General features: G+C 40.9%; 1 protein-coding gene across 1 annotated transcript; it reads left to right on the forward strand.

Annotated features, from left to right (window-relative positions):
• Positions 1-1106: 1106 nt before the first annotated feature.
• Positions 1107-21420, forward strand: LOC104328445 (protein-lysine methyltransferase METTL21E). The gene is made up of 6 exons (XM_009933469.2): positions 1107-1223; positions 1909-2017; positions 2625-2709; positions 12716-12873; positions 16713-16830; positions 17749-21420. Exons 3-6 carry the CDS (start codon positions 2640-2642, stop codon positions 18171-18173), a joined length of 771 nt encoding a protein of 256 aa, XP_009931771.2. The 5' UTR covers positions 1107-1223; positions 1909-2017; positions 2625-2639; the 3' UTR covers positions 18174-21420.
• The last annotated feature ends 4516 nt before the right edge of the window (positions 21421-25936 follow it).

Here is a 25936-nt window from a genome sequence, read left to right on the forward strand (position 1 = left end):
TTAGTCCTCATTCTTGCTTCTTTTGTCTTCTCATTTGATATTTCTACTTCATTTCTCGTTGTTCCATTGTTTGAAAGTCCAAGTCCGTACGATGAAGTTTTATGTGAAACATTAGCCTCCCCTAAAAGGATGAAGGGCTGCGGTGAACTGGGTAGGATTTGCTCCCTGTGGTTGCAGAGTCTAACACTTCATGTATAATGTTTCCTGGGGAAACCAATCCCTTTAAGTATTACTTTTGTAAACAATGATCATACTTTAAGCAAGTTCTCAGGCTGGACAGCCAGTTTACAGCAGTGTTTTATAAACTGTTCCTTAGTATTACTGAATTTTGCTTTAAAAGTGTAGATCGGGTCTCAGTGATATGTTTGATAATTTCTAAATGTAGAAGAGCTCCTATTAATTTCTTCTGCCAAGTGTGGTAAAGTACAGAGACTTTCAGTTCTCTGTAGGACTTGTTTAGTGTTCTTGTACAATAATTTATTTTTTTTCAGTGGCCCTCACAAACCCTAGTTGAGGTTGGAGTCTAATTTTGCTAAAAATTGGGTAAAGTGAGAGGCAGTTCCTGTCCATAATTGATTACAATCTAAATAAGAGAAGCCTTAAAGATACCTGTGTTTGTTCCCATGGCAGTAAGGGGTTTGCTCTCTGCTGTCAATGCATGTCTTGCCGATACAGGAGTGGTATGTGTGTATTCATGCACACTGATGTCTGTCTCGTGGGATGAAGTGGGCTAGGGCTGTGGGGGCAGTGTACTTTGTTACGGCTCTGCGTTCCAACACAAGCACCCATTTATGTACCCCTGCCACAAGTGCGGCCCTGCTGCTTTGGGAATTGCCCTCTGTGCTGGGAAGACCCTTTGACTCTGAAGGATGCTGTGTAGCTCCTCAGTTACTTTTTAGTAACAGCAAGTGGTTACTAAGGCTGTGCCACTAGCTTATTTTTGTAAAAAGTATCCCAAAGTTGGTTACTTTGTTGGTTGTAGCTCCCTGGCCTGGGTGCCTGCTGCCGTTATGAAACCTTCTCGCTGGCGCAGGGACGCAGTGCGTGGTGCCGGCTTGGTGTCGGTGCTGCAGCTGTTGGGATTTATTACTGCTGCTGGTGTGGGGATGTTGGCAGTGCGTGACGCGCGCTGCAGAGCACCCTTCTGCCTGGGAGGGAGACGACCCGGCGAATAAGGACTTCTCTGTTTGAGTACCATCTTTGGAAAGCTGCAAGAAATTCAGGTAATGTTGGCTGAAACACAGTGGATGCTAGTGGTATTTTACTTGTCTGTGTATTTTTCTCCAAATTCCTTTGTATTGTTTACTTTAAGCAGCATAACTGGCAAGTGAGCTGTTCTGCACTGTCTGGTTACTTGCAGCACTCCTGAATTAGTATGGTAAAGTCAGACAGGTTGTTGTGGTGTTCAGTGTACTGCAAAGGTTACTTTTAGAAAGGAGAAAAAAAGCCCAACATAGAGGACCAGATAATACAAAAGTTTTTCCTTTTAGGGTGACCTTATAGTGCAGCATTGCTTGTCCTTCAGAATGCCGAGGGACTGGTTATTAACCCGTTATTTTTATCTTCTAATGGGAAGAAGATTGGTCTATTTTATACTTCTGAGACAGATGGCAAGCTGATGGATGTGTGTAACATTTACTGCTTAGTGTCCCAGTAGTTTCTAATGCTGCTTGTTGTTCTGAAGATGCGCACAAAGACTTTGAATCCCAGCGAATGTCTTCTCTGTTCCCCACGTAACGATGTTAGTATTGCTAAGTTCATAGACATAAATAGAATAGCGCTATTTTTGTTCTACAAGTTACAGTGAAGTGTAGAAGCCCTGTAAGTTATTCTTCACCTTCAGATAGGTTAATGGCTGCTGGCGCTGTGATGATAAGGCTGAACATTAAACCTGTTTGCTTTTTGTAGGGTGAAGTCAGGAGACGATGGTGCACCCTCTCTAAAAAGACGGGGCTCTTCTACACTGTCCTCTTTCGTCTGAAGCCTTGGGAGGAAAACCTGCCTAAGGCTTTGCACTGTGAGGAAGTTTTCTTGATATTCAGCATATGTTTTTACTTTGATTGCTCTGTCTTTCCTAATACTTTTTTTTCTCCTGAGTCTGCATGTTCAGTGTTTATATAGGCACGTACACGTTCTGTTCTGCATGTTGTCGTAGCTCCTGTGTCCTACTTACTCTCACCCCCAACCTTTACTAATGGATTGTTTCCTTCCCTTCCAAGTCAATTAATTCAAACAAGATTAGATCTTTTTAGTGCAACTTTTCTTCTCTTTCAGATGTTTGTTGCTACCTTTCCTTTCATTTGTTTATAAGCTTACCAACTCTGATTTAAATTGATTCTGATTTTAAAATGGCATGAAACAGTTTTAAACGTTTATCAAAGCTTTATTTTAAAAAATTTACTTGCTTTTTCCCTTTTAAGAGTAGAACAGTTGAACTAGTTTTCTACTCCTGGTTCTTTTATGCTTTGTATGCTGGTATTAATGTATCTGCATGTCTTTATTATCAATAAAAGTAAATTATAGCATAATTCATGTAAAAATAATTTTAATTATTTTGTGAAGTTTTATGTGGGCCAAAAGAAATAGGTATTTTATTCAGACAGGCTTGTGTTTCTCTGTCGCAGGTTTTGTGGTATAGTATGGATGTGGCATCACCACAACACAATAACCTACAAAATAAACTGATAAGAAAATTGGAAAGACAAGAAGGTAAAATGTTTCTTATTTCACCACATTTTCTTGTGGCACTTAAGCATGTTGTTAAGTACAAGGAACAAGGTGTCTTGCTGATGATGAGCTATCTTCTCATTCATTTTTTCTGAAGAATTGTGTTTACGGCACTTGTACAGAAAATACAACAGATAGCGCTGTTGTAGTATGCTAGCTATGCAGTAAGTATCTGCGCTGCGGGCAGACTCTGATCCCGGCAGTTTCCTACCAGTGCCTGGCATCTTGCCTGCAACTGGTTCCAGGGAATGAAGCCATGACTACGATCAAGCTATTCAGGAGAGGTTTGTTTGTGGGGTGTCAGTTAGGGAGAACTGGTTATTACAAGCTTGGTTTTTGTCTAGACAGCCTCCAAGCTAATCTTCAGATACCTTCAGGGACAGCTGGCAGCTTTTTCTCTTAAGCAAGTTCATGGCTGCACATCTTTTAAGATCTGTGTGTAATTCTAACTTGAACAAAGAGCTCAAGTTGATCGTATGCAAAGCAGCATGATTTTTGGGGGAAGAAATACCTAGAAGTATAAATATTTAATATAGAACTACTAAAGACTGAAATTTTGGTGACTGTCATGTATTCTGTAGTGCAAGAGGGCTGAGCTGAAATTGCTCAGGCATTTCTGTGCTTCTGCAAGCTTGGCTCTCTACTATTGATACTCTTTTCATGCAGCATTCAGAGCAGGGAGGCGTGAATCTGCCTGTCATTTTTTTAGCTTTTGGATTATGAAAATAAATTGAGTTCTGGTACATTAGATCAATGTATGCAAAATTAGTCAGTAGGGCAGAATCTTCAGATCAAATGCAGAAATATGTTCTACTTAGGTAGCAGAGTAACTGTGTTGATAGCAATAGCATGTGGTTCTCTTCCATGTCTAGAAACACTAGTTTAGGAGGATGACAAGACATGGGTGGAAAATGGGATGTCTTTACAGTTTCATGGCCTTGTTGAGCCTCATGAGGAAACTTGGAAACATTAAAGGCCAGGTTGGACAAGGCTCGGAGCAACCTGGTTTAGTTGAAGATGTCCCTTGTCATTGCAGGGGGGGTTGGGCTAGATGACTTCTAAAGGTCCCTTCCAACCCAAAGCATTCTGTGATTCACCTGACACCAGGCTTTGCCATATTGAATTCCATGCCAGGTTCTGGAGGTGAAGGGTACTGAACCTGCTTGCATGGAGACTTAACATACTCTCACCCTGAGCCTGTCTTCCTTGTTCTCATCCTTTTTCCTCTACCGCCTTCCCCATTCCCATTTCATTAACTTCACCTACCCAGTCTCAATCTCTGTTTCTCGGTGTTCTTATTCCAGTTCAGTTTCTCTGCAAGTTCCAGTCTGAGCTCTTTATATTCGGTGCTTTCCTCTTTCCTTCTTAATTGGCTTGCCTCAAGTTCTGTCAGTTAAAATGCCTTACTCTTGTTCATGATTCCCATTGCTACTGGTTCTCGGCTTACAGGTAGGTCGTCACCCAGGCTGATCTTTCCTCTGGTGTCTTCATCCAATCAGTTCTCCATCTCATCTGCATCGTTGGATGTCTCTTTTCTCTCATGATTTCTCTTGATCATTAGCTTTAACTCTCCTTGGCTAAACTTCTCTGAGATCAGATGCTGCCACTCCCGTCTTAATTTCTTGGGATACTAAATTACTTACTTTATTTGCATTATTTAAATTCACTCCAGAATAATTTTATCTCTGAGACAAAAGGAGTAGAGCAAGTTTGCAAAGTGTACTTGTCCTTGACACTCCATCGCCTCGGTTCACTTGGCCAGGGCTCAGTTTTTAATCCATAAATGTCTGAGAAAATGCTAACCTGGTAACCTTCGCATATCTCTCAGCATTTTAGAAGGGACATGCTCCTACTCACCCTGCTTGACAGATGTCCTAACTGATGGCAATTCCTCCCATCAGTTCAAGTCTCTGAGTGGAGTCCAGAGAGGTGCCCTAAATGGAACATAGTTGGAATGGAGGCAAGTGAGAAGCAGCCTAACCCTGTACCTTAGAAGTTAAGATATTCAGCTGGGAAGAGAAAGTGACTTAGTGTCTCATTCCTGTTTCCTGGGTTACTTCTAAAGACACTTCTTACCTTTCTCACTCCTTTCCCCACTGACACTTTTCCACTATAAAATGTGACAAACATCCTGGGACCAGAACTTGGAGCCCAAGTGTGCCTTTTCACAACTGAGTGCCCAATTCATAGCTGGGCTTTTCCTTGCTTATTGTCCTTCTAACATGATTCTTGCTATCCTGATTTCCTGATGGCCCACCTCTGGTGACAGTGGAGGGGAAGCACCTAGTTCTGTAGGGCAGCTGGAATGCTCCCCTTGGGTGAATGAGTTGTGGATTTGAATCCTTCTGAGGAAGGTCCAGCACCCAGTTCCTCCATTTTGAGTGCTTTAATTGCTGAACCATTCTTTATATAGTGGACTTTGCAGTTGACAGTGCTGGTTAAAAAATGAGTCTATTCCTACTGTATATGTGACACTTGTGCTATATCTTCACACCACCTGCCTTCCCTTCTTTCATCTTCCTCTTTTTTGTCTCTTGGCTTTGAATTATGCTTCTGTTTAAAAAAAAGAGAAAGTGACAACCAAACAACCTTTTCCATTAATTCTCATCTCAAAAACATTTAAAAAAACCCCAAACTCATGGAATTCACACCACCAGTTACCTACATTTTTTTTTATTCCCTGCAGGATTGACCTGAGATATTGGAACTCAAGTCCTACTCCTCTTAGGCAACAAGCTGTCTACAAACAAAAAAAGCCTAAAAGAGGTAGTGTGGAATAATACTTGAGTATAACCCAATTAGGAGTGACTAGAGCTAAACTGCACTTTCACGGCAAGCCAGGATAGTCAAAAATACCTCTTCTGTGAATGTACCTCTTGGCTGTCTTATAGCAACTTATCACTGAGCTGTTTTGTTTGAAAGTGGCAGCGTTCAAATACTATAGCAAACATCAGGTGCACTAATTTGAATTAACACTTTTCTGTTCCTTTTCTCTCCCCACAACAAGTAGACCTGCTTTTGCTGAGGATGCTACTAGACTCATATGGAAACATCCTGTATATGGATAGAACAGAAGTTGGAGGCAACACTCAAATAATCAAGCATGCATTAACTCTGTAGAGGAGCCTGTAACATATTCTCCCCTCTCAGCTGTGCGCCTGTCTTTCCTCTTTTCCCATCCTTCTCTTTTGCAGTAGCTGCGTTTCAACAATAAATTATATATTTCTTAACTGCCACATGAGAAAGGTGGTATATTTTCATGGATTAGTAATGTTAGGTTATTTTCAGATCCTTGGCTAAAAGTAGTATCTTAGAAATCCAGAACTATTGGTAGGGGAAAACTGGCAAGCATTTTGTTGAGTTCCTTCTGTTCTGCTGGCTGTGGTACCTGGCATGTTCTGGCATGTCATTACAAGGAAGTAAGAGCTTTCAATGGCTTGAAGCCCTCTTGACCTGGCAAGGTAAGCGATGAGAAAGATTAGACTAGACAATGGCTTACAGTGTCTAAATTACTCATCCAGAGCCTTCCTCTTATCCATCAGGAAATTGGCTGTTGGCCTTTTATGATATACATTAGACAATCTAATTTAAGAAGCAGTCTGCTTTTGTAGTCAAAGGGGAATCATTTAGTTATATTTAGAGATTAAATAGCTGCTGAGCCTAGACCTGAAGAGGTTTTCAATGACAGACAAACATGATGAAGTAACAAGGGAAGTACTTGGCACATATGAATTTATTATGTGCTCATGAGACAATCTGACTATGGTACTTATATTTTCAGGCTTCTACTGGTTTTGGATGACCTGTGACTTGAATGGGTCTGGGATATTTATGGCATGAATTTCAAATTGAAAATGCACCTCTCAAACCTGGGTAAATCCTCACTGGATACTGTGAGCATACTCTTCTTCTGTTCTTGTCTCCTCATGCTCTGAGCTAAGTACATCTTGCCTTTTGGCTGAGAAGAGGCTGCCCGTGGGTGGCAGTTTTGTATTTCTGCATTTCAATGTATAAAGTTTCAAGCATTATATTACCCTGACGTAGTATCTCAGATTAATCAATAAAATATACCTCATCATTGCCATCTCTTCAGCAGGATGAGCTTGTAATAAAGGTACTAGAATGCGCACACTCACTAACATGATCATTTTCCTCTTTGTAGGTATGGATGAAGTGAAGAAAGATTAGCTGTGTAGTTTAGACAGGTGCTGGAACAGTACTTTGCTTTATATTCTTAGAAAGGTGTAGGTTACATCTGACTTCTGGAAAGTCAAGGACATGATTAGATTTCCCTCCTAACCCCTTCCTTTAAGGGTCCTTAGGCTATAATATAATAGAATGAAATAGAAATAAGTGGAACGAAATAAAGATTAGTATCTTGATACCACTTGGAATTTGGGGTCTATTCTGTAGCTCCGGTTGTGTATGTTTCCGTGGAGCCATCTGTAATGCTTGCAAGACCAGGGCTCTAATCCTGAGATGTCAGTAAATGGGTAAAAATTGTGAGACTCCAGAGTCCCTTAGGATTGGGACTTAGTGTAGTTTTGGGGTGAACTTCTTCTAAGCCATTGGAAATACCCAGATGGATTCACAGAGCTACCTTCTGATGATTCCTGTCAGTGTAGTAATGCAACTCTTCTCCAGTCATCTCTACAGAACTAGTTGCAGATCTGTTCCTTACTGACCTTCCTGCAGGTGTCATGTTGACGTTGAGATATATAGCTATTTTTTATATATATGCATATGTAATGTCTGTAAAGTATTTTTTATACATAATATATACATGGCATATATAATATACATCTTGAATCTTTACTTTGGATGACTCCAGTTCCATGTGTCCAGAGTGGGGAGATCTGAAGAGACTCCTGGCTATCATGAATTCTTGGAACTTTCTCTCATGACTTACTCAATCAGTAATGTCAGCACAGGTAGTCCTCCTGTGTTCATCGAACTCAGAGGCAATTGCTGAGAAGTCTTAGAGAAAGCATGTACGTCTTCACAGTTGATACATGGTTCTTAAAGTATTTGGAAGTACAAGTCAAAATGGTAAAGTTTAAACTCTACAGGTGAGAGTATTCTGCTTCTGCAGAAGGGAGAATACATTGCTGTAGGGCTGAACTTCGTCAGGTCAGGTTCATGCTAAAGGCTTGGATTTCATTCCTTTTGCCAGCTGGGGAAGATCCATCAAAGCAGAAGAGAAGCAGAAGGTGGATGGGTCTTATTTCCTTACCACCTTGGGCTGTGACACCATTTGGCCTCAAGAAATTAAGTAGGGTCAGGCCAGCCCTTGAAAAAGACTAATCTGTGTTTTTTCCTATGTCGGTTGTTGTGATGAATCATAGGGTGAAACTATTGTTTCTGTATTAATGCTGTCCTAATCCATTAGCAAAGTACTCGGAGGATGTTTTGTTAATCTGTGTGCTGTTTGTGAAGGAGCCTGAAAATGGAGATATTGACTGCTAGTATATTCTTCATGGCTTTTATGTGGAAAGGTCATTTTACTTTTCTTTTAGCCATGTTTTAATTTGCGTATCAAAACAGTGGTATTTTCTTTTTTTAATATAATTTTAATTCAGCCCCCTTCTCTTTGCTGCTTTTCCTGCATTTAAAGTGCTGTGTAACAGTGCCTGTCTCTGTTCCCTTTTTATTCAGTGGAGAATATGTTAATATACGCAGTATCAGTAGTTAGGCAGTAAGAGATTTAACGTATAATATTAATGATAGAAGATACCCAACTGAATTTTAAGGTTACTGTTTCCTGATGGAGCTGTATACTCGCAAGCATGATTTTGGTGACAATTAGTGTAAAGGGAACAGCTGATCCTGTGGCACATTTCTAAATAGGTACTATTTCTAATCATCTGAAGCAAAAAGTGTACAGATAAAGATAGCCTAAGGCCCATTGGCGTGATTTGCTTCATTGTTAAAGATAAAGATGCTGCAGTTTGCAACTTGTTCCATTCTGACCTGGTCTATCTCCTGTTGTTTTCCTAGGGCCTTCCCTTCCCCACCTGAAGGATTTCTCCAACTCTGTCAGCAGAGCTCATGTCTTTTTCTTTCTTTAGGTTTTGTTCTAGCATAAAATATTTCATTTGTCATTTGGATGTGTCAGCAAAATCCTCTGGTTCCCTACACAAGATTTTGCAGCTTGATGCATGTTTCTCTAACCTGCTACTAACTTCACAACTCTAGTCTTCCACATGATTTAGTATGTCTCTTTGGAAAACTATATTCACATTTTAGTTGTAGTAATGATGATTGCTTTGACTTTGAGAAAGACGTTTACACTGATTTCTTAATGATGTGGTTGATACAGTGCAAGACGTGTCAGCAGTATATGACTCTCTTCCCCCAGCCCTACTATTAACTTAAAATCAAGGGAGTGCAAAGAACATGTTCCAAAAATGTTAGACTTCTATGATAAACCATACTTTACCTGAAATATTTCAGAGAATGCTGTAAGAAACTTAAATACATTCAAATTCTATTTCAAGAAGAATTTGGGGCATCTATAGAAGAGAACTTCTTTGTGAACACAAGTTCAAGACCAAAGGAGTGCTACCTATTTCATTAACAGAAGTTACCTCAATTTCTATATATTACACAAACAGGATCAGACTGTCTCATCTTAATGTAAACCAGGTTGTAGCACCTGGAACTCCAGTGTTTTCTGTCTGTACATGCGCGTTCAAGGAGATGAACAGGCAGAAGAAAGTTATTCTGTGTATATACCACTTCTATGCCTCTCCAAATCACAGAAGAGGAGTGAGGGCAAACCTACCTGGTCAAACCCAGGCAAGGGAAGAAGGGAGGAACCAGTCCTAGCAGAGCTTTAATTTCTGACAGTTTAGTATGGTATGAGTAGTACTGCTGGAAATGCCCATTATGCACTTCCATTCTTACAAGAACTGAAAGCCAGGGCAGTGAAGCCTCCTCTTCTCTTGCCTGACCCTATTCTACCAATGAATCATCTATTCCTGTCTTTATGTCATTAAAATCCATTCACTGGGTCATAATTTCAAGATTTTTTTTTATTCCTGAACAAGAGAATATGGACTAACACAGAGATAAACAATTCCAGGAGAATAACTTCCTATCACCTTTTACATCTGTTTTTTACATCTGTTATCAAGAAACTAGTTTGATCAAAGTACCAGAAGAACTTTTGCGATGTTTGCAGATATTAAAAGACTTGACAAGATCTCACTTGGATTTTGCTTACTCTGATAAGAATTTTCTTGTTACTTGAAAGATTTTCCATTAGTTTGTTATTTTTCTGTTCCAACTGCTCTGAAGGCAGTTACAGAAATATTAATTTCTTTCATGCGGTTCTACAAGAAGTATAGTTATTCTGAAAAATATAAAGCAGAAAATAGAAGAGTGCCTTTTGCAATATGAAAAGAAATTTTTGTGTAAGCAAATAGAACTAAAAGTCTGCACTCCTTATTTTGTCAGCTTTCTTCATCAGAATCGTTAGCAGTCCTGGTCCTGATAATGTTTCTCGTTAGGGTTTTGAAGCCTGTCTACTATACCATGTCCCTGACGAAGCATACACACTTTTTGTTTCTCCACAATAGTAAGATCTTGAGGGGAAGACAAAAATATAAACATGTAAATTTCTCCGGATAACCCACCTGTGGGTTTACCAAAGGCATAAGATGGCCAAAGATTTAAGTGGTGTTATTAATCAGTGGATTTGGGATGCTTCTTTCAAGGGGGTGGACAATTTAGGTAGGGAACAGTTGCCTACAAACTCTGTTAATGTAGGTGTTGTGCAAGCCTTGAGTAGAAAGGTTGCTGATAATGTAAGAAATAGATGGGAAATGTTTATTGAGCAGTAGAGGTGTAGCTGTAATACTGCTAAAGTTTTATAGATCTTCTGGCAGAAGCTTTATAAGTTAAGACTTCTCAACAAAATTGGACCCAAAATAGATGTCAAGGGAGGAAGAATCAAGAAAAATGGTTGTAACTGGGAGGTAATAGAAGGAATAGCTTTTTACTTCCACAGCTAGTACTGATCGCAGAGCAAGATCAGACTGCTCTAAGCACTCAGAGAAGATTAAAAGCAGGCTATATCTGGTGTGCCTGGAAATAGGATGATATATTACAAATATCGCAAGTATATTTAATAAGACAGCTTCATATTAATTCTTTCATAAGAAGAGATTAATTTTGCCCTGGAGCAGCATTTCTCTGGCACTTAACTCATGTTTGTGCAGTGTTCCCGGCTTGCAGGCATGAAAACACATGTGTTTTCTCTCAGCTTAACATTAGAGGCTTGCAGAAGATATAACGGGCTGTCACCTACTACTTATTTCCTAACATGTTAAAATATCATAGTTTCAGTGTTGACTATGTTACCTTTATAAAATTGTACTGTTTATATTTTTTCCAGTAGTATATGCATTATATTGTCTTTAATTTTGCTGTATCCCATGATTAGGGTTCCCCCCCCCTTAAATTCTTGGAGTACTGTGTTTTTTGTTGTTTTTTTGTTTGTTTGTTTAACTTTCAGAATATGTCTTAGTGTCATCATACTAAGATAGAACATGCACATTTTTGCTTTTTCTTCCTTGTTTTTTGCTATTCTCTAGTTTCCTCTGAGGCTTGCAGTAAGTGGAGTTCTAAGCTTATGGCACTGGCTTAATGAGCCTGAGCGTCTTCCTGAAGTGTTTTTGTTTGACCAAAGAAGGAAATGCTACCACCCTTGCTTTTGTTGCTTGGTCCTTCTGTGACAAGCAGGGGAGAGAGACTGTCAATAGGTTAAAGCAATAAAAATACAGAGGTATATAGCAAAGCAAATGACAACACTTGAGGCCATCATGTCCTGTGACTGCAGTGATTTGAGGGGGAAGAAAGCATGAAGAGTCTTTGGTAGACCAATGTGTTTTATGCTGAAGAAAACATAAAAGTTTTCATTTTTAATAGCCATTGGGCCTGCAGTTTCTGTGCAGATCCCAATCTTGATATCTGTGATTTCGATGATAACTGCAGGCTTGATACAGAAACTCTGCTTTGAACAAGATGGTAACCCAGTTATCGAAATCTCCAGTGTGATTTCTAGGAGGTGTAGATCGTAAACATGTTTTGCTTTAGCTAATTTGCCAAGAGATCATAGCTGACTGTGAAAGCAAATTTCCTGTGAAAACCTGAAATGATTCTAGACTTTGCTAAGAAAACGCTCTGCACGGCTTCACTTACATATTTTTTTGTAACATTGTGGTGCAGCTCTGTATGATGATAGCAAAACTGAAACTGGCTTGGCATTCAGCTAGAAAAGAATGAATCCTCTCCTGTTAGAAGAGTTATCTGGGATTATTTTAGCTATCATAAATATCCTTTGCTTAGCAACAGGGATGGCATTCAGGATATCAAGCCAACTGGAAAGAATCCCTCTGACAGGGCTCTGTTGGGGTGGGTGGATAAGCTTTTCTGACAACACTAGTGCTTTCACTCCTCTCTGTCATAATTTATGTTGCTAGGATCTATTTCACAAGTTTGGTGACAGACTTAAAAATTATACTGTGGCTCCTTTTGTTTACTGTCAAAAAGAACCATAATGTGGGGAAGGTGAACAGTTAGAGGATATGGAAAAATCGTAAAAAATCCAGACACATAAGACCATGAGTGTCTATACTGGGGCAGCTGTTCTTGAAGGGAAAAAGAAGTTAAAAAATTCATTTGGATTGCTGAAATGGAAAGCAATATATGGTAATATTCCTCTTCTTTATGTTTTATGAACTTGGCTGCTTCGTCAAAACAGGAAAGAAATTACTTAGTCATAAACTGAAAACTTTGTTTAGAATTCGGGAGACATCCTATCTATTGTGTTAACCGTTTATGGTGAAATGTATTTTTATTCATGGACGTAATTCAGATTCTTTCTTCCAAATCAGCTTTTTGGTATGAATCGGTAGTTTCTGTGATTCTGTGATTCATTATCGGTCCACTCAGCCTGTTTGACCTTTTATACTTTTGCTTTCAGGAGAAAAAGAAGATGAACAGATAGTTGCAGAAATCACGAGAAGGCGTTTTTTTCCTGCTCTTATAACTCATGCAACCTGGGAGGGCTTTCACTTTGCTGGCCATGAGATAAGAATTACAGAAGCCACTGATTGTTACGGGGCAGTCGTCTGGCCATCGGTACAATATTTATGCAGTATTGTCATTTTTTAGTTTCAGAGTCTTCTAGCACTTTTAGTTTGTTTGGTATGATAAATATGTTCTGTTGTATGTTGTAAACCCAAGGGAAATAATGTGTGTTTCTCAGTCTCCATTCTGCAAATCCCACACCTGAATTTAGCCTGGTTTCGTATGGATTCTTCTTTCTCAAAGCATAAATGGTATCTCTTGTTTGTGCCCCTGTCACACAAGATGTGTGATCTTGTGTCCTCTCCTCACCTATCAGTAATTTTGGATCCTGTTGGCTAATTACAAGCATATTTTGAAGGAAGTATGGCAGTCTTATGATGATTACATTTCTGTACATTTTGTAAGTACAGACGGCTGTATAGCAGGCAGATCCAGGTTGTGGAAACAGCTGTGAATTGAGCTCACAAGGTATTAGCACTCACAGAAGCTACTCAACCCACTCATGTGAGAAACAAATTTACCTTGTAAATATGCAGACGTGGGAAAAGGTTCAGCTGGAGCACTCAGTTTCTTTAAGCAGCCGGAAATCTAGTGGGAGAGATCCCTTGTCCATGGCTCTTCATGTAAGAACCATCAACATGCCCACCATACAGAGAGCCCTCTTCAAGGGGTTTTGAATCTGTGCAATGCAGCTAACTGACTGTTTTGAAATAATGAAGAGTGAATGAAATCACTGCGGTCAGCGGGGTGCCACAATGCACCATTGACACTTGGAGCATTCAGAGAACATCCCTGAAACAGAATTGTCTCCAGGAGCTCGTACAAGGAGGGAGAGGGCTAAAACCCAAGAGGGGTGCGTTTCTGTCCCGACAGTATCAGCCTTCTAGGAATGTACTATTTTTAAGAAATACAGCCATACTTCAGCTGAGGAGAGTTAGCGTACTCTGCTGTTTTGAACTCCAAACAATTTTCCTTGTCTTAGCAAACCCGGACAAGTCATTTATACTATATCTCTTGGTGGCCACAGTGCCTGTCTTTGAGGAATGTTTGGCTGACTGTCAATTATTCTCACAAAATTATGAGTTATACTGAAAAGCATTTTTTTTTTTTTTTCCACAGCCAGTTTTGCTGTGGAAGGAAGGGAACCCTTCTGTCTATGTCTCTTCACGCTCTCGCTTCCTGTTCGGTCCAGCAGTATTTGAACTCTTCTGAAAAACATTAGCCCAATTTTTCAACAGGGCAGAAACTTTAAGGAAAATAAAGTTTCTGTGTGTTTCATGGAAAGGAAGACAGACTTCAAAGTTTCCCTAAGTTAATCCACAGAAATTTTGATCCTGCCAGCCAGTTTCTACAGCAGAATATGGCAAAACTCTGAGGGAAGAAATTAAAGGAATATATGGAATTAACAGGATATCTTAAAATAACATGTTTTTAAATATCAGTCAAACATCAGATGCAATCTTTAGGAACCTGGTTTTAATTAGTCCTGGTGCTCACAGACTTATTTCTCCATCAAAGTTTTGTTGATTATGAGTTATATCTAAGTTTGTATAAAAGACCCTACTCTTCTTGGTTTGAATTAAGAGATAGAGAGCAAAAACTTTGTTTGAATTTCTAACATGTCAACATTGGGTCAACAGGCCTCCTGCTCCTATCCTTCTGCTTCTTAATGGATTAAAAGTAATATCAAGAGCATACTTTTGCTATGCCAGACTGAGCCACTCAGAATTGTCTTTCCAAATGGTCATCTGTATTGCAAGAGGATATGGCAACCATTATATGCATTTGTCAAAGGAGACTTAGTAATTATCTAAGTCTGGGAAAAAATGTGGGAGACAAACTGGAAACCATCTTTGTCAGAGAAATAAAATTAGCAATTTCTGTTTCAACAGTGAACTAAAACTCACTGGTCAGTGTGAGACAGGACAGGAAAGCTGAAGAAGCTTCTCAATCACAGTTTAGAAATGTGTACATTAAGATAGATTAAGAAGCTTATTCTGTCTGTTGTAGAGAGCTCTGTGGCTTTGTCTGCTGTAAAGGTTTGCTAAGCTTAACAAGGTAAGCATGGAGAACCTGAAACTCAGTGGAGGAAAAGAAGATTATCAGGAGTAGTCACCATGGATTCACCAAGGGGAAATCATGCCTGACCAATCTGATAGCTTTCTACAATGGCATGACTGGCTGGGTAGATGAAGGGAGAGCCATGGATGTTGTCTACCTAGACTTCAGCAAGGCTTTCGACATGGTCTCCCATAACGTCCTCCTAGAGAAACTCAGGAAGTGTGGGCTGGATGAGCGGTCGGTGAGGTGGATTGGGAACTGGCTGAATGGCAGAGCTCAGAGGGTTGTCATCAGCAGTGCTGAGTCTAGTTGGAGGCCGGTAACTGGTGGTGTCCCCTCAGGGGTCAGTACTGGGCCCAGTCTTGTTTAACTTCTTCATCAACGACCTGGATGAAGAGTTAGAATGTACCCTCAGCAAGTTTGCTGATGACACCAAACTGGGAGGTGTGGTAGACACACCAGAAGGCTGTGCTGCCATTCAGCGTGACCTGGATAGGCTGGAAAGTTGGGCAGAGAGGAACCTGATGAGGTGTTCAATAAGGGCAAATACAGGGTCCTGCACCTGGGGAGGAACAAGCCCATGCATCAGTATAGACTTGGGGCAGACCTGCTGGAGTGCAGCTCTGCGGAGAGGGACCTGGGTGTCCTGGTGGATGACAGGTTAACCATGAGCCAACAGTGTGCCCTGGCTGCCAAGAAAGCTAATGGGATCCTGGGGTGCATTAGGAGGAGTGTGGCCAGCAGGACGAGGGAGGTTCTCCTTCCCCTCTACACTGCCCTGGTGAGGCCTCATCTAGAGTACTGTGTCCATTTCTGGGCTCCCCAGTTCAAGAAAGATGAGGAGCTACTGGAGAGAGTCCAGCGGAGGGCTACAAGGATGATGAGGGGACTGGAACATCTCCCCTACGAGGAGAGGCTGAGGGAGCTGGGCTTGTTCAGCTTGAAGAAAAGGCTGCGAGGGGACCTTATAAATGCTTATAAATATCTGAAGGGTGGGTGTCAGGAGGATGGGGCCAAACTCTTTTCAGTGGTGCCCAGCGACAGGACAAGGGGCAATGGGCACAAACTGAAGCAGAGGAAGTTCTGTCTGAACATGAGGAAGAACTTCTTCCCTCTGAGGGTGACGGAGCCCTGGAACAGGCTGCCCTGGGAGGTTGTTGAGTCTCCTTCTCTGGAGATATTCAAGACCCACCTGGACAAGGTCCTGTGCAGCCTGCTGTAGGTGACCCTTCTTCGGTAGGGGGGCTGGACTAGATGACCCACAGAGGTCCCTTCCAACCCCTACCGTTCTGTGATTCTGTGCAAACAAACAGAAATGAAAGAAAAAGGGTAAATCTATTGATACCTTTTGAATCATTATGGTATGTAATTATTGTTAGAAATAGTTAACTATTGGAAGAGCTTAACGAGGGTTGTTGTGGGTTTTCTCTTACAAGCAGTCCTTATATCAAGATGTCTTTGTGAAGGACGTGTTTTAGGTCAGCCAGAAGTAAGTGCAGTTGTAAGCAGGAATTGCTGACTGGAATTTTATAGCTCATGTTATGCAGAGTGACAGATTATCTAATTGCAGTTGTTCCTGCTGGTTATAATTCTTTGCAAGCCTATATTGAGACATGTTGTGGCATTTGTTTTGTCAGCCTATAGAGCTCAAAGATCATAGTGAGCCGTGATCCTTTAGAGACAGCACTTGAATGAATATTGTTCATTTGAACACATGTAAAAATACAAAAGATTTTTTTTTTGCATGCTTTTGAGTGACAATGCATATTTAGTGAAGGGGTTTATTTAATGTATTCATTCAGTATGTTCATGGATTCCTTCCCCTACAGGCTCTTGTTCTCTGTTACTTTTTGGAAACTAATTCTAAAAAATACAATTTGGTTGACAAAAATGTGATTGAAATTGGAGCTGGAACTGGGTTGGTCTCCATAGTAGCCAGTTTACTGGGTGAGTACATGCCATTGCTCTTATGGTCTTGGAAACATCTCTCAGATGAATACTGGAGGACAAAGGAACTGACTCAACTCCTCTAAAATGCTGTTATTTGATAGCTTCCAAGAGCAAGAAAGTAAATTCCAGAAGACTTGTGTGGAAACCTGTTCTGTTAGGTTTTTTTTTTCTGTAAATCTGTGAGTGTATTAATGCAATAAAGGAGGTCCCAGTAAATAAGGTTGTCATTAACAGTGTTAAACAGGGGACCAAAATAAGAAACTAGTGGCCTTGCAGGATGTCAGTGGCAACCAGATGAAGCCAGATGTAGGTATGACCAATACATCACCTCCCATTGACCAAACAGCTCTTGGATGCCAGGTCACTTTTATTTCTATTTATGTGCAGCATTTTCTTTCAGCAACTGATCCTTGATTTTTCTGCTACAGACACTGTTGCGTTTTCTCTCATGGTAGCCTGTTCTTCTTCTAGAGTAGTCAAAATCAGTAACTTCTGCATTTTAACAGAATCTTAGCTTTCTATAGTGTGAGAAATCTTGGTCAAAAAGAAAGAACCTGAGGCAATGCTTAAATCTCATGCTGAGTTTTTTTGGAGTCAGTAACTGGTATTCTTCAATCCCTAATTGCTCAATGTACTTGTAACCAACGTGATATCAAGCCACAGTAAGTATCTGATTTCTGCTCTCACATCCCCAGCTGCATTTAGATGGCAATCTGTAGAGTAGAACTGCTGGGAACCAAATATTTAGAATAAATGCAATGACTGAGAGCCATTGGGAGCATTTACAGTGTTCTGTTCCCCCCAGTGAGAGCTACCTGGTAAAATCAGTTCCTTGTGCAGTGGCTTTTGTGAAAGGGGTTTTACTCAAGTCTTGGAGTATATTAAAAGGTGACGTTTGTTTTCTCCCTGTCACAGGTGCCCTTGTGACTGCCACTGATTTGCCAGAACTGCTGGGAAACCTTCAGCACAACGTTCTCCGAAATACAAAACTAAAATGCAAGCACCAGCCTCGTGTTAAGGAGTTGTCTTGGGGAATTGATCTGGAAAAGAACTTTCCTAGGTCTTCCTGTCACTTTGACTACATTATGGCTGCTGATGTAGTTTACCACCATCCCTTCCTGGATGAACTTCTCCTGACTTTTGATCACTTGTGCAAGAATGACACTGTTATTCTGTGGGCTATGCAATTTAGGCTGGACAAAGAGAACCAATTTGTGGGCAGATTTCAGACGCTGTTTGACATAGAGGTGGCTTTTAATTTCCCCAGTTTGAACATAACCTTGTATAAGGCAATGAGGAAAGGCAGGATGAAAATCAGACCTTCCAAAGTGACTGTCTGAAACAGAGATATAGGGGTGATAGTTTCAGCTGTTCTGCAGCTTGTTCTCTTTTTAATAATTTCCATGTTAGTAGCCGCTGACACCTGCATTTTCAGAGACAGGTAAAACAAAACATCAGATTCCTAGTGCGTTGCCAACAAGTTCCTAAATTCAATTTGCAATTAGTTTTGTATACAGAAGAAATGTATCTTTGTTTTCTTGACTTTTATGTGCTAAGTTGACAACACTAACAACTTTCACAAGTGTTACCATTAGTGTTATGGGAAGTGTAATGAATATTTCCAATAGTTTTCAACTGCAGCTTTGAACAGTGTATTATAAGATCAGTCATTTAAAACTTAAGACTGTGATAAATCTTTGTACTTAAAATTTGTGGTGTTAAATCTGATCTTTCCCCATTGCCGCTAGTGTGTAAATCCTTCCTTTGAGCAGCCTTTATGGGACATTAGAGTAGCTGAAAAAACCTTCACCTGGGAAATATACTGTCACAATAAAGGGGCAGAAGATGTTAGTTACTCTCTGATTTAATGCTTATGCTTTTTTTCCCCCTTCCATTTTTTAATTTCAATTCAGCGATTGTTGAACAGACAGCAACACAAATGACACAAGAGGGAGTTAAATGTTTTATTGTTTGAACAAAGGTCTAGAATAAGTACAGTACAGCACATCACCAACTGCCCTTTGCAAAGGCCTTAAATTCTTGGAGGTCTGCTCCTCCAAAAATAGATGGTTATCTGGACCTCAGGGAACAGCAATGGAAAAATGACATTGTCCATCGAGAGAGGAGTTTTGCACTGCCGGCTGGTGGTGACTGGAGGTAGAAGACTTGAGCCAGGCCGACACAGTGTGGCTGAGGCATGGGCAGGCTTAGGGTTTTTTTGGTTGATTTGTTTGTTTTTGTATGGGACAACAAAATACTTTTCTCCTAGCTGCTCAGCACTGCATGTTCCTGTTTCAGAGGTCAGATTAATGTCATTGAAAGCCTCTCAGAGAACTATCTTTTGGGAAGACTGATGAAACAATTCATTGGACATCCCAAATTTTCTAATTCTGTTTGCAATTATGTATGAGAGATCTTCGAGTCCCTTATGGGTTAGAAAAGAAGCAAACCCAGCTCATGTGCTGATGACCATGCTGAGTTTTACCACCTCTGCCGTAGCAACCAATCATTATAGTAATAGGAGGGCTCTGGGGGCTGTCAATCTTTATCTTTTTAGCTCCTCTTTGTACTCTCTCCAGGAGTTTTTTTATGTATTGTCAAATTTGAGCATTTTTTTTTTATGGTGACTTCCAGAGCATACTGGTGTTTGCACCTCTTCTTGGGACAGATGCGTGTTGCTTATGTACTCTGCTGCCTGGTGCAACTACGGGGCAGAACTATGCTTAATGACTGGTATAATTGGAATGTACTCTTACTCCCAGCTGAACATTTAGTTTTCTTGGTACAAAGGTGCCCAGCGTTAGAGATGCTGTTGCAGAGAGGAGAGTCTGAGCTGCTAAGCTTTTCCAGTGGGACCTGGGGATCCCATATGTGAAAGGAGGTGGTGAAGAGGATTTTGGGGGGTGGACGGATGAGGACATGGCAGGAGGGATCTGGAGCTGGAGGGAGGATTGCAGAGAAAAGGTAACTGTAGGGAGAAAGTGAGATGGAGGAAGAGAAAGAGAAGAGGTGACAACAGTGAGACTGACTCCAAAAAGGTTTAGGAACTAGAGCACAAGGGTAGACCATCTTTCTTGCTACTGACAGTAAGGTGGGCATCCTTTGTGAGTCACGGAGGGAAACTCTGTGCTAATACTGGAGCAATTGTTATGTCTTGGCCCAGGACAGAAAAATGAGAACAAAGGAAGCCAAGTACATCGACTCTGCTTTCTGGCTTTTCTGCTGGGAGATCACATGTGAGATTTTGGCTTGGAGGTTATTAATGAAAATCTTCTAATCCTCATCAGCTAGTTTTCTGTGACAAGGTTTGTAGGTAGAGGTAGCATCTTTTATTGGATCAACCAGTATAGCTAGAAAATTAGACTTCATGCCAGCTGGTATGGAGTATTAACCTCTAATTGCAGATGTCCTTAGATCATTACAGCTGCAGAAAACCACAGAATGGAAATATTTTTTTTTCCACACTGTGTAATAGAAATAGTTAAATGAATAAAGAAACAAACATGGATCTCTGCCATTTCTAGATTTCCTCTCCCAGCTTCCTTCCCCCTAACTCACTTGCAACCATCAAATCCACTGCAATTGAAACTCTAATCCTTGCATCCCAAAGGGCATCTCTATTTACAAAGGTTCCATGGATAAATGGATTGGCACTGTAATTAATGGGTGATAGCGAAAATATCTTGTGAACTCCAAAGTGACGAAGGCTAAAGAGGAAAAAGATGACTACAGCAAAGTAGTCACTTTTAAACAGCTGTTCTGCTGATTAGCCGTCCTATTTGGGCCGTAGGCTGTGCCCTGTTGAGCTCCTGCTGAAGTCAACAGGAGATGTGTTTGTAGAATGGATTCAGGGTCGGGCCCTTTAGGATCAACAGCCTGTTAATATTTACTGTAATGTAATATTACTCCTCTTTCTCACAAGTCTGTCTAGCACCACTGTGTGAAGCTTCCTGGGAAAGATCTAGGGACTGGCTGCTGTGCTGTGCAGCCACCTTTAGTCCTCTAGTATGATGGGCAGGTTATTAGCTGTTACCAAAGGAGAATGAGGGTGCACGTGGCATTTGCCTATGGAGTTTACTTCTGCTCTTTGAGAAAAAGTCCCACATGAATGTCTAGTGTTACTGACTCTTAAAGTCAGTCATAATTATAATAATCACTTATTCTTTGTTTTAATATTTCAAATAAAGTATAATTCAGTGCATTATGTTGCTAATACACATGGCATTTATATCCATAGTTAGTCAAAGGTGGAGTGAAAAAAAGGTGAGTTAAATTGGTGGGTGAAAGAGCTTCACCTATGAGGAATACCAGAGAGGCTGCCTAAGCTGGTGGGCTTTTACAGTGTCTTACAGAGTGTTATGGTAATCATACTAATTGTGATCGTACTAACTGAAGAAATAAATTGGGATGTATGCTATGGGTTTAATCAATTCCTTGGGTTTTCTGTATTCCAACCTAAGAATAGTTTATTGAGCAGCAATATATTTAAGCAAGTAGGTATTATTTGTTAGATTTTCCACAAAAAATGTGCTTTTCAAATGCTAATGGATACAGGAGTTCTTTTTGTATAAAGTATATATAAAATCATTACAGTCATTTGCTTTGCTGCTTATTATATAACATTTCCACCAAAGGCTTTCACAACTCATTGCCTTTTCCCTCTCAGAATTAGAATAACAAACACTTTCAATGTTGTACTGTTTCCACATGGTCATATTGAGTTTTTGGCTCCATCCTCTTGAATTGTGATGTTGCAGCTCTGAGTCATTTGGGTTCATTTGCATTATTAAACCCTCCAGTCTGGGTTTTTGCCTCTTATAATAGCTGTAAGAAACAGCCGTAGTTGCTGAACATTTAGCAAAAGCATTCAGATGAGAGTACAGATCTACTGTGCAAAACTAATTTTCATTTAGAAGTGGTAAATGAGGCCCAGCCAAAGAAATGCAACTGCCAAAAAATACTCAAATAACTACCGATGGCACAAATGGCTGTTGAAGAGTGAATAGCTTATGTCAGCTATTATACAAGTGCTAGGCAGGGTTAGGTGACAAAGATGACTAGCTGTGTCTCCCTTAATGGTGACTGGCATTAAAGATCCCTTGAGTATGTCATAGTCATCTGATGAAACACTGCATTTACCAAACAGCAGAGGATCCAGAAACCTGAATGGATTTAGAAGACCTCGTTTCAGCTAATGCCCTTTGAACTCTGGAGACCTGAATGGTGCAGGATTTTTTGCCTGCTCATAGCTACTGATACTGCGCTGGTAATCATGAGGTGAGCTCAAATAAATTCAGTGAGAAAGATAGATAGATGCTGTCAAGATGTCATTGCTCTGTGGATTTACTTCAGCAATTAGTATGTTCATTCTTATAATAGCTTTGTGACGTGACAATTGTTACACAGGTGTAAATCCCAGAGGGAACTGCTCTAAATGTCAAGTGATTTAACCTCAGTCACAGTGAAGAGTCCGGTACCAAAGTTCTTTCACAGTAAAAATAACATTTCCTGTGCATTATCTTGTTTGAATTTGCTCACATTAAGGAAAAATTTAATTTAATTTTATTATTTAATTAAACAAAGTTTTTCCGTGACACTGTGAATAAATTATAAAACCCCTCAGAGTATAAGCACTCAGCAACAGGTAAGAATAAAATCTCAGTTTTCCCTTTTGCATAGTTATGTTGACCAACTAAACAGTACAAAATACACAGAGTGTATTGATTCCTTTGGAATTTTGGAATCATTCAGGCTGAAGGGCACCTCTGAAGGTTACCTAGTCCTACCTCCTGCTCAAATCTAGGCCAGATTCAAAGTCTGAACTGGTAGCTCACGTTCTCCAGTTGCTGTGTGAATATCTGCAAGAAAGGAGATTTCACAACATATGTGAGCAGCCTGTTCATTTCAATTCCTGCCCCCCCCCCCCCCCCCCCACTGGAATTTCTTTTGCTGCAACTGGGCATCTGTCTTTTGTCATTATGCAGTGCACTTCTGGCTTCATCTTCTCTATAACCCTCTCGTTAGGTAGTAGCAGACAACTGTTAGATCCACCCCTAATCTTCCCTTCAAGCTGAACAAACCCAGTACTCTCAGCCTCTGCTTCCTTCAGCCCCTTAACCATTTTAGTCCTCCTCCTCTGGATTCTCTCTAGTTTAAGATCTCTTTTACTAGTGGTTCCAACAACTGGACACAGTACTGCAGATGGGGCGTCATGATGCCAGGTAGAGGGTAATCATTGCTTTAAATGATCTGCTGGCACTCTTGCTAATACCGTTGGCTGGCGTCAAGTGCAAGGCTGCACCACTGTCTTTGTTCCTGTTCCATCAGGACCTCCAAGGCTTCTGCTGCAGAGGTGCTCTTCAGCCAGTCAGCTCACGGCCTGTGCTGTTGCATGGTGTTATTCTGTTGGACTTTATGTGGATTTTGTCAGCCTGTTCCTTCAGCCTATCAAAGTCCCTCTGAGCAACAGCTCTGCCCTTACCCCTGTTTAGCATCTTAACAGCATTTCATTTAAATGTATTTAATCCATTGTCCAGGTCACTGATGGAAACGCTTAACGATATCAGTCCCTGTGCTGGTCTCACCTGCATGTCTCCTACAGGCTGCTGGCTGGGCTTTGATGTTTTGCTTACTACCTTTTGAGTCTAATGGTTTACTCATTTTTTTTGACCACTTCGTAGACCATTCATCCAGTCTGCATCTGTACAATTGAGCTGCAAAGACTCTGCAGGAAAAAAAAGTGATAAAATCTATCAAAGAAAAAGCCAATTATATCCATTGTGTTATGCTTATCCATAGGACCAGTCATAGGCAGCAATTAAGTTGCTCAGGTCCTTAGCAAGTTTGTATTGGTTGTTTGCAAACATACGTGCTTGGAGATGCCTTCCAGAAGGGTTTGTTGTGTAGTCTTCCTGGGGACTGAGATAAAGTGGACTGGACTGTAGTTCTCTTGAGCCTCTCTCTAGTTCTGTTTAAATATGGACTAATATTTACATTTTTCCAGCAATTGGCAGCAGTCTCTGACTGCCACCTTTCAGAGCTGATTGGCAGCAATCTTACAGTAGTATCAGCCAGCAACCTTGATATCCTCAGAAGCATTCTGCCCAGTCCCACGGACTTCTCTACATGCAGTTTACTTAAGTGGGCCCCAGCTTGATTATCCTACCCTACTACTACCTCTTTCACCAAACTCTGTCACTAAGCATGGAGATATGTAAATACTGAGAGCTGACCTTGCTAGTAAAGACCAAGGCAAATAAGGCAGGCACTGGCTCAGCCTTTTGCATATCCTGTGTTGTTCAGTTCCCTGCCCCATTCAGTAGTGGATTCATATTTTCCATGTCTTCCCTTTGTTGTTAATGTACCTATAAAACCCTTCACATCACTGTCTTCTACTCCAGCAAAGCCTTGGCTTTCCTAACTCCACCACTGTATGTTTGAGCAACAGCTCTGTATTCCTCCTGGGTAGCCCATCCCTGCTTCCACTTTCTGGTTACATCCTCAGTCAGAATATATCTTTTTTTCATATTACCTTTCTGCAGAGCTCGCTCAGCTTTCTAGATGAGGGGATAGACAAACCTTCTTTGAGGAGGTTGTTCCCAAAGATCAGTTAAATGCTTGGGCCCTCTGCTCTTCAGGGCAGTCCACAATGGGATCCCACCTACTGGTTCCTTGAGCAGTCGAAAGTCTCCTTTCCTGAAATCTAATGTCTTTATTCTGCTACTTGCCTTCCTCACTTTTTTCAGAATCTTCAGCCACCATCTCAGGGTCACCGTAGTCAAGGTAGCCACAGGATGTCATATCCCTGACCATTATTTAAGAGTAGCAGATTCAGAAGAACACTTTCCCTGTTTGACCAGTTCAGCACCTACATCAAAAACATTGACCCCAGAGCACTCCACAAACCTCTTGAATTGCTTGCAGTGTTGCCTTTCTGACATGCATCAACGTTGGTTAAAGTCCATTGTGTGAACCAGGAACTATGATCCTGATGCTTCCTCAGACTGTTTAAAGAAGGTTTTGTCCACTACCTTGTCTCTACCAGATGGTATATAGCAAATGTCCCTGTTGGTCTCCATAAGTTCTTGGCTAGCCCATTGCCTTATAGTTAGCAGGGTGCCATGTGTTTCACAGAATCACAGAATGGTAGGTGTTGGAAGGGACCTCTGTGGGTCATCCAGTCCAACCCTCCTGCTGAAGCAGGGTCACCTACAGCAGGCTGCACAGGACCTTGTCCAGGCGGGTCTTGAATATCTCCAGAGAAGGAGACTCGACAACCTCCCTGGGCAGCCTGTTCCAGTGCTCCGTCACCCTCAGAGGGAAGAAGTTCTTCCTCATGTTCAGACAGAACTTCCTCTGCCTCAGTTTGTGCCCATTGCCCCTTGTCCTGTCGCTGGGCACTACTGAAAAGAGTTTGGTCCCATCCTCCTGACACCCATCCTTGAGATATTTATAGGCATATATTAGGTCCCCTCTCAGCCTTCTCTTCTTCAGGCTGAACCTCTGCCTCACATAGAGTGCAAATCCCCCCACCATCTCTGTCCTCTGTTCCTCTCCTTAAAGACCTGTGGATCACAGCACTGCAATTGTGCTGTTTATCTGAAAGACAATGCTCTAAAATCTACCAGTGTGACTCCATTACTATCTCTGAGGAAAAATGGTAATTGGAAATCGAGAGACAAGTAAGTCAGGATTACTTACTACAGACTCTTAGGATTTATCCAGACACAAAATCTGAATGTGGTGAAATCCTGATTGCTCGTGTTCTGGGAGGTCCATAATTACAGGAGTTTTCTACAGAACATCTTTTGTCAATAGTAAGATATGATTAATCTCTGGTATCAGATTATTGCATTATTGAATTACCCAGATTACATATTATCAGATTATTATTATTATGAATTAGATATAGGCCATCTGTCCTCTGTTTTATTGACTCTACTCACATTCCTTTCAGGCTTTAAAGCAGTTAATGAAAACAGAAGATGTTGCTCTCATGATGTCCGTGGTTATTACACCCATGTGTGCAGCAATGGCTGTTGCACTTCGAGGTGCTCAGCCTTGGCAGCAGAGTAGAAGGGTCATTAGATATTGGACACACTCC

Source organism: Opisthocomus hoazin, chromosome 1, assembly GCF_030867145.1.
Source record: "Opisthocomus hoazin isolate bOpiHoa1 chromosome 1, bOpiHoa1.hap1, whole genome shotgun sequence".
NCBI classification, from domain to species: Eukaryota; Metazoa; Chordata; class Aves; order Opisthocomiformes; family Opisthocomidae; genus Opisthocomus; species Opisthocomus hoazin.

Coding starts and splice junctions, on each gene's coding strand:
- LOC104328445 (XM_009933469.2), top strand. CDS start 2,640: ATGGATGTGGCATCACCACAACACAATAACCTACAAAATAAACTGATA. Junction 2,710..12,715: donor AAAATTGGAAAGACAAGAAG/GTAAAATGTTTC, acceptor TTTTGCTTTCAG/GAGAAAAAGAAGATGAACAG. Junction 16,831..17,748: donor CATAGTAGCCAGTTTACTGG/GTGAGTACATGC, acceptor TCCCTGTCACAG/GTGCCCTTGTGACTGCCACT.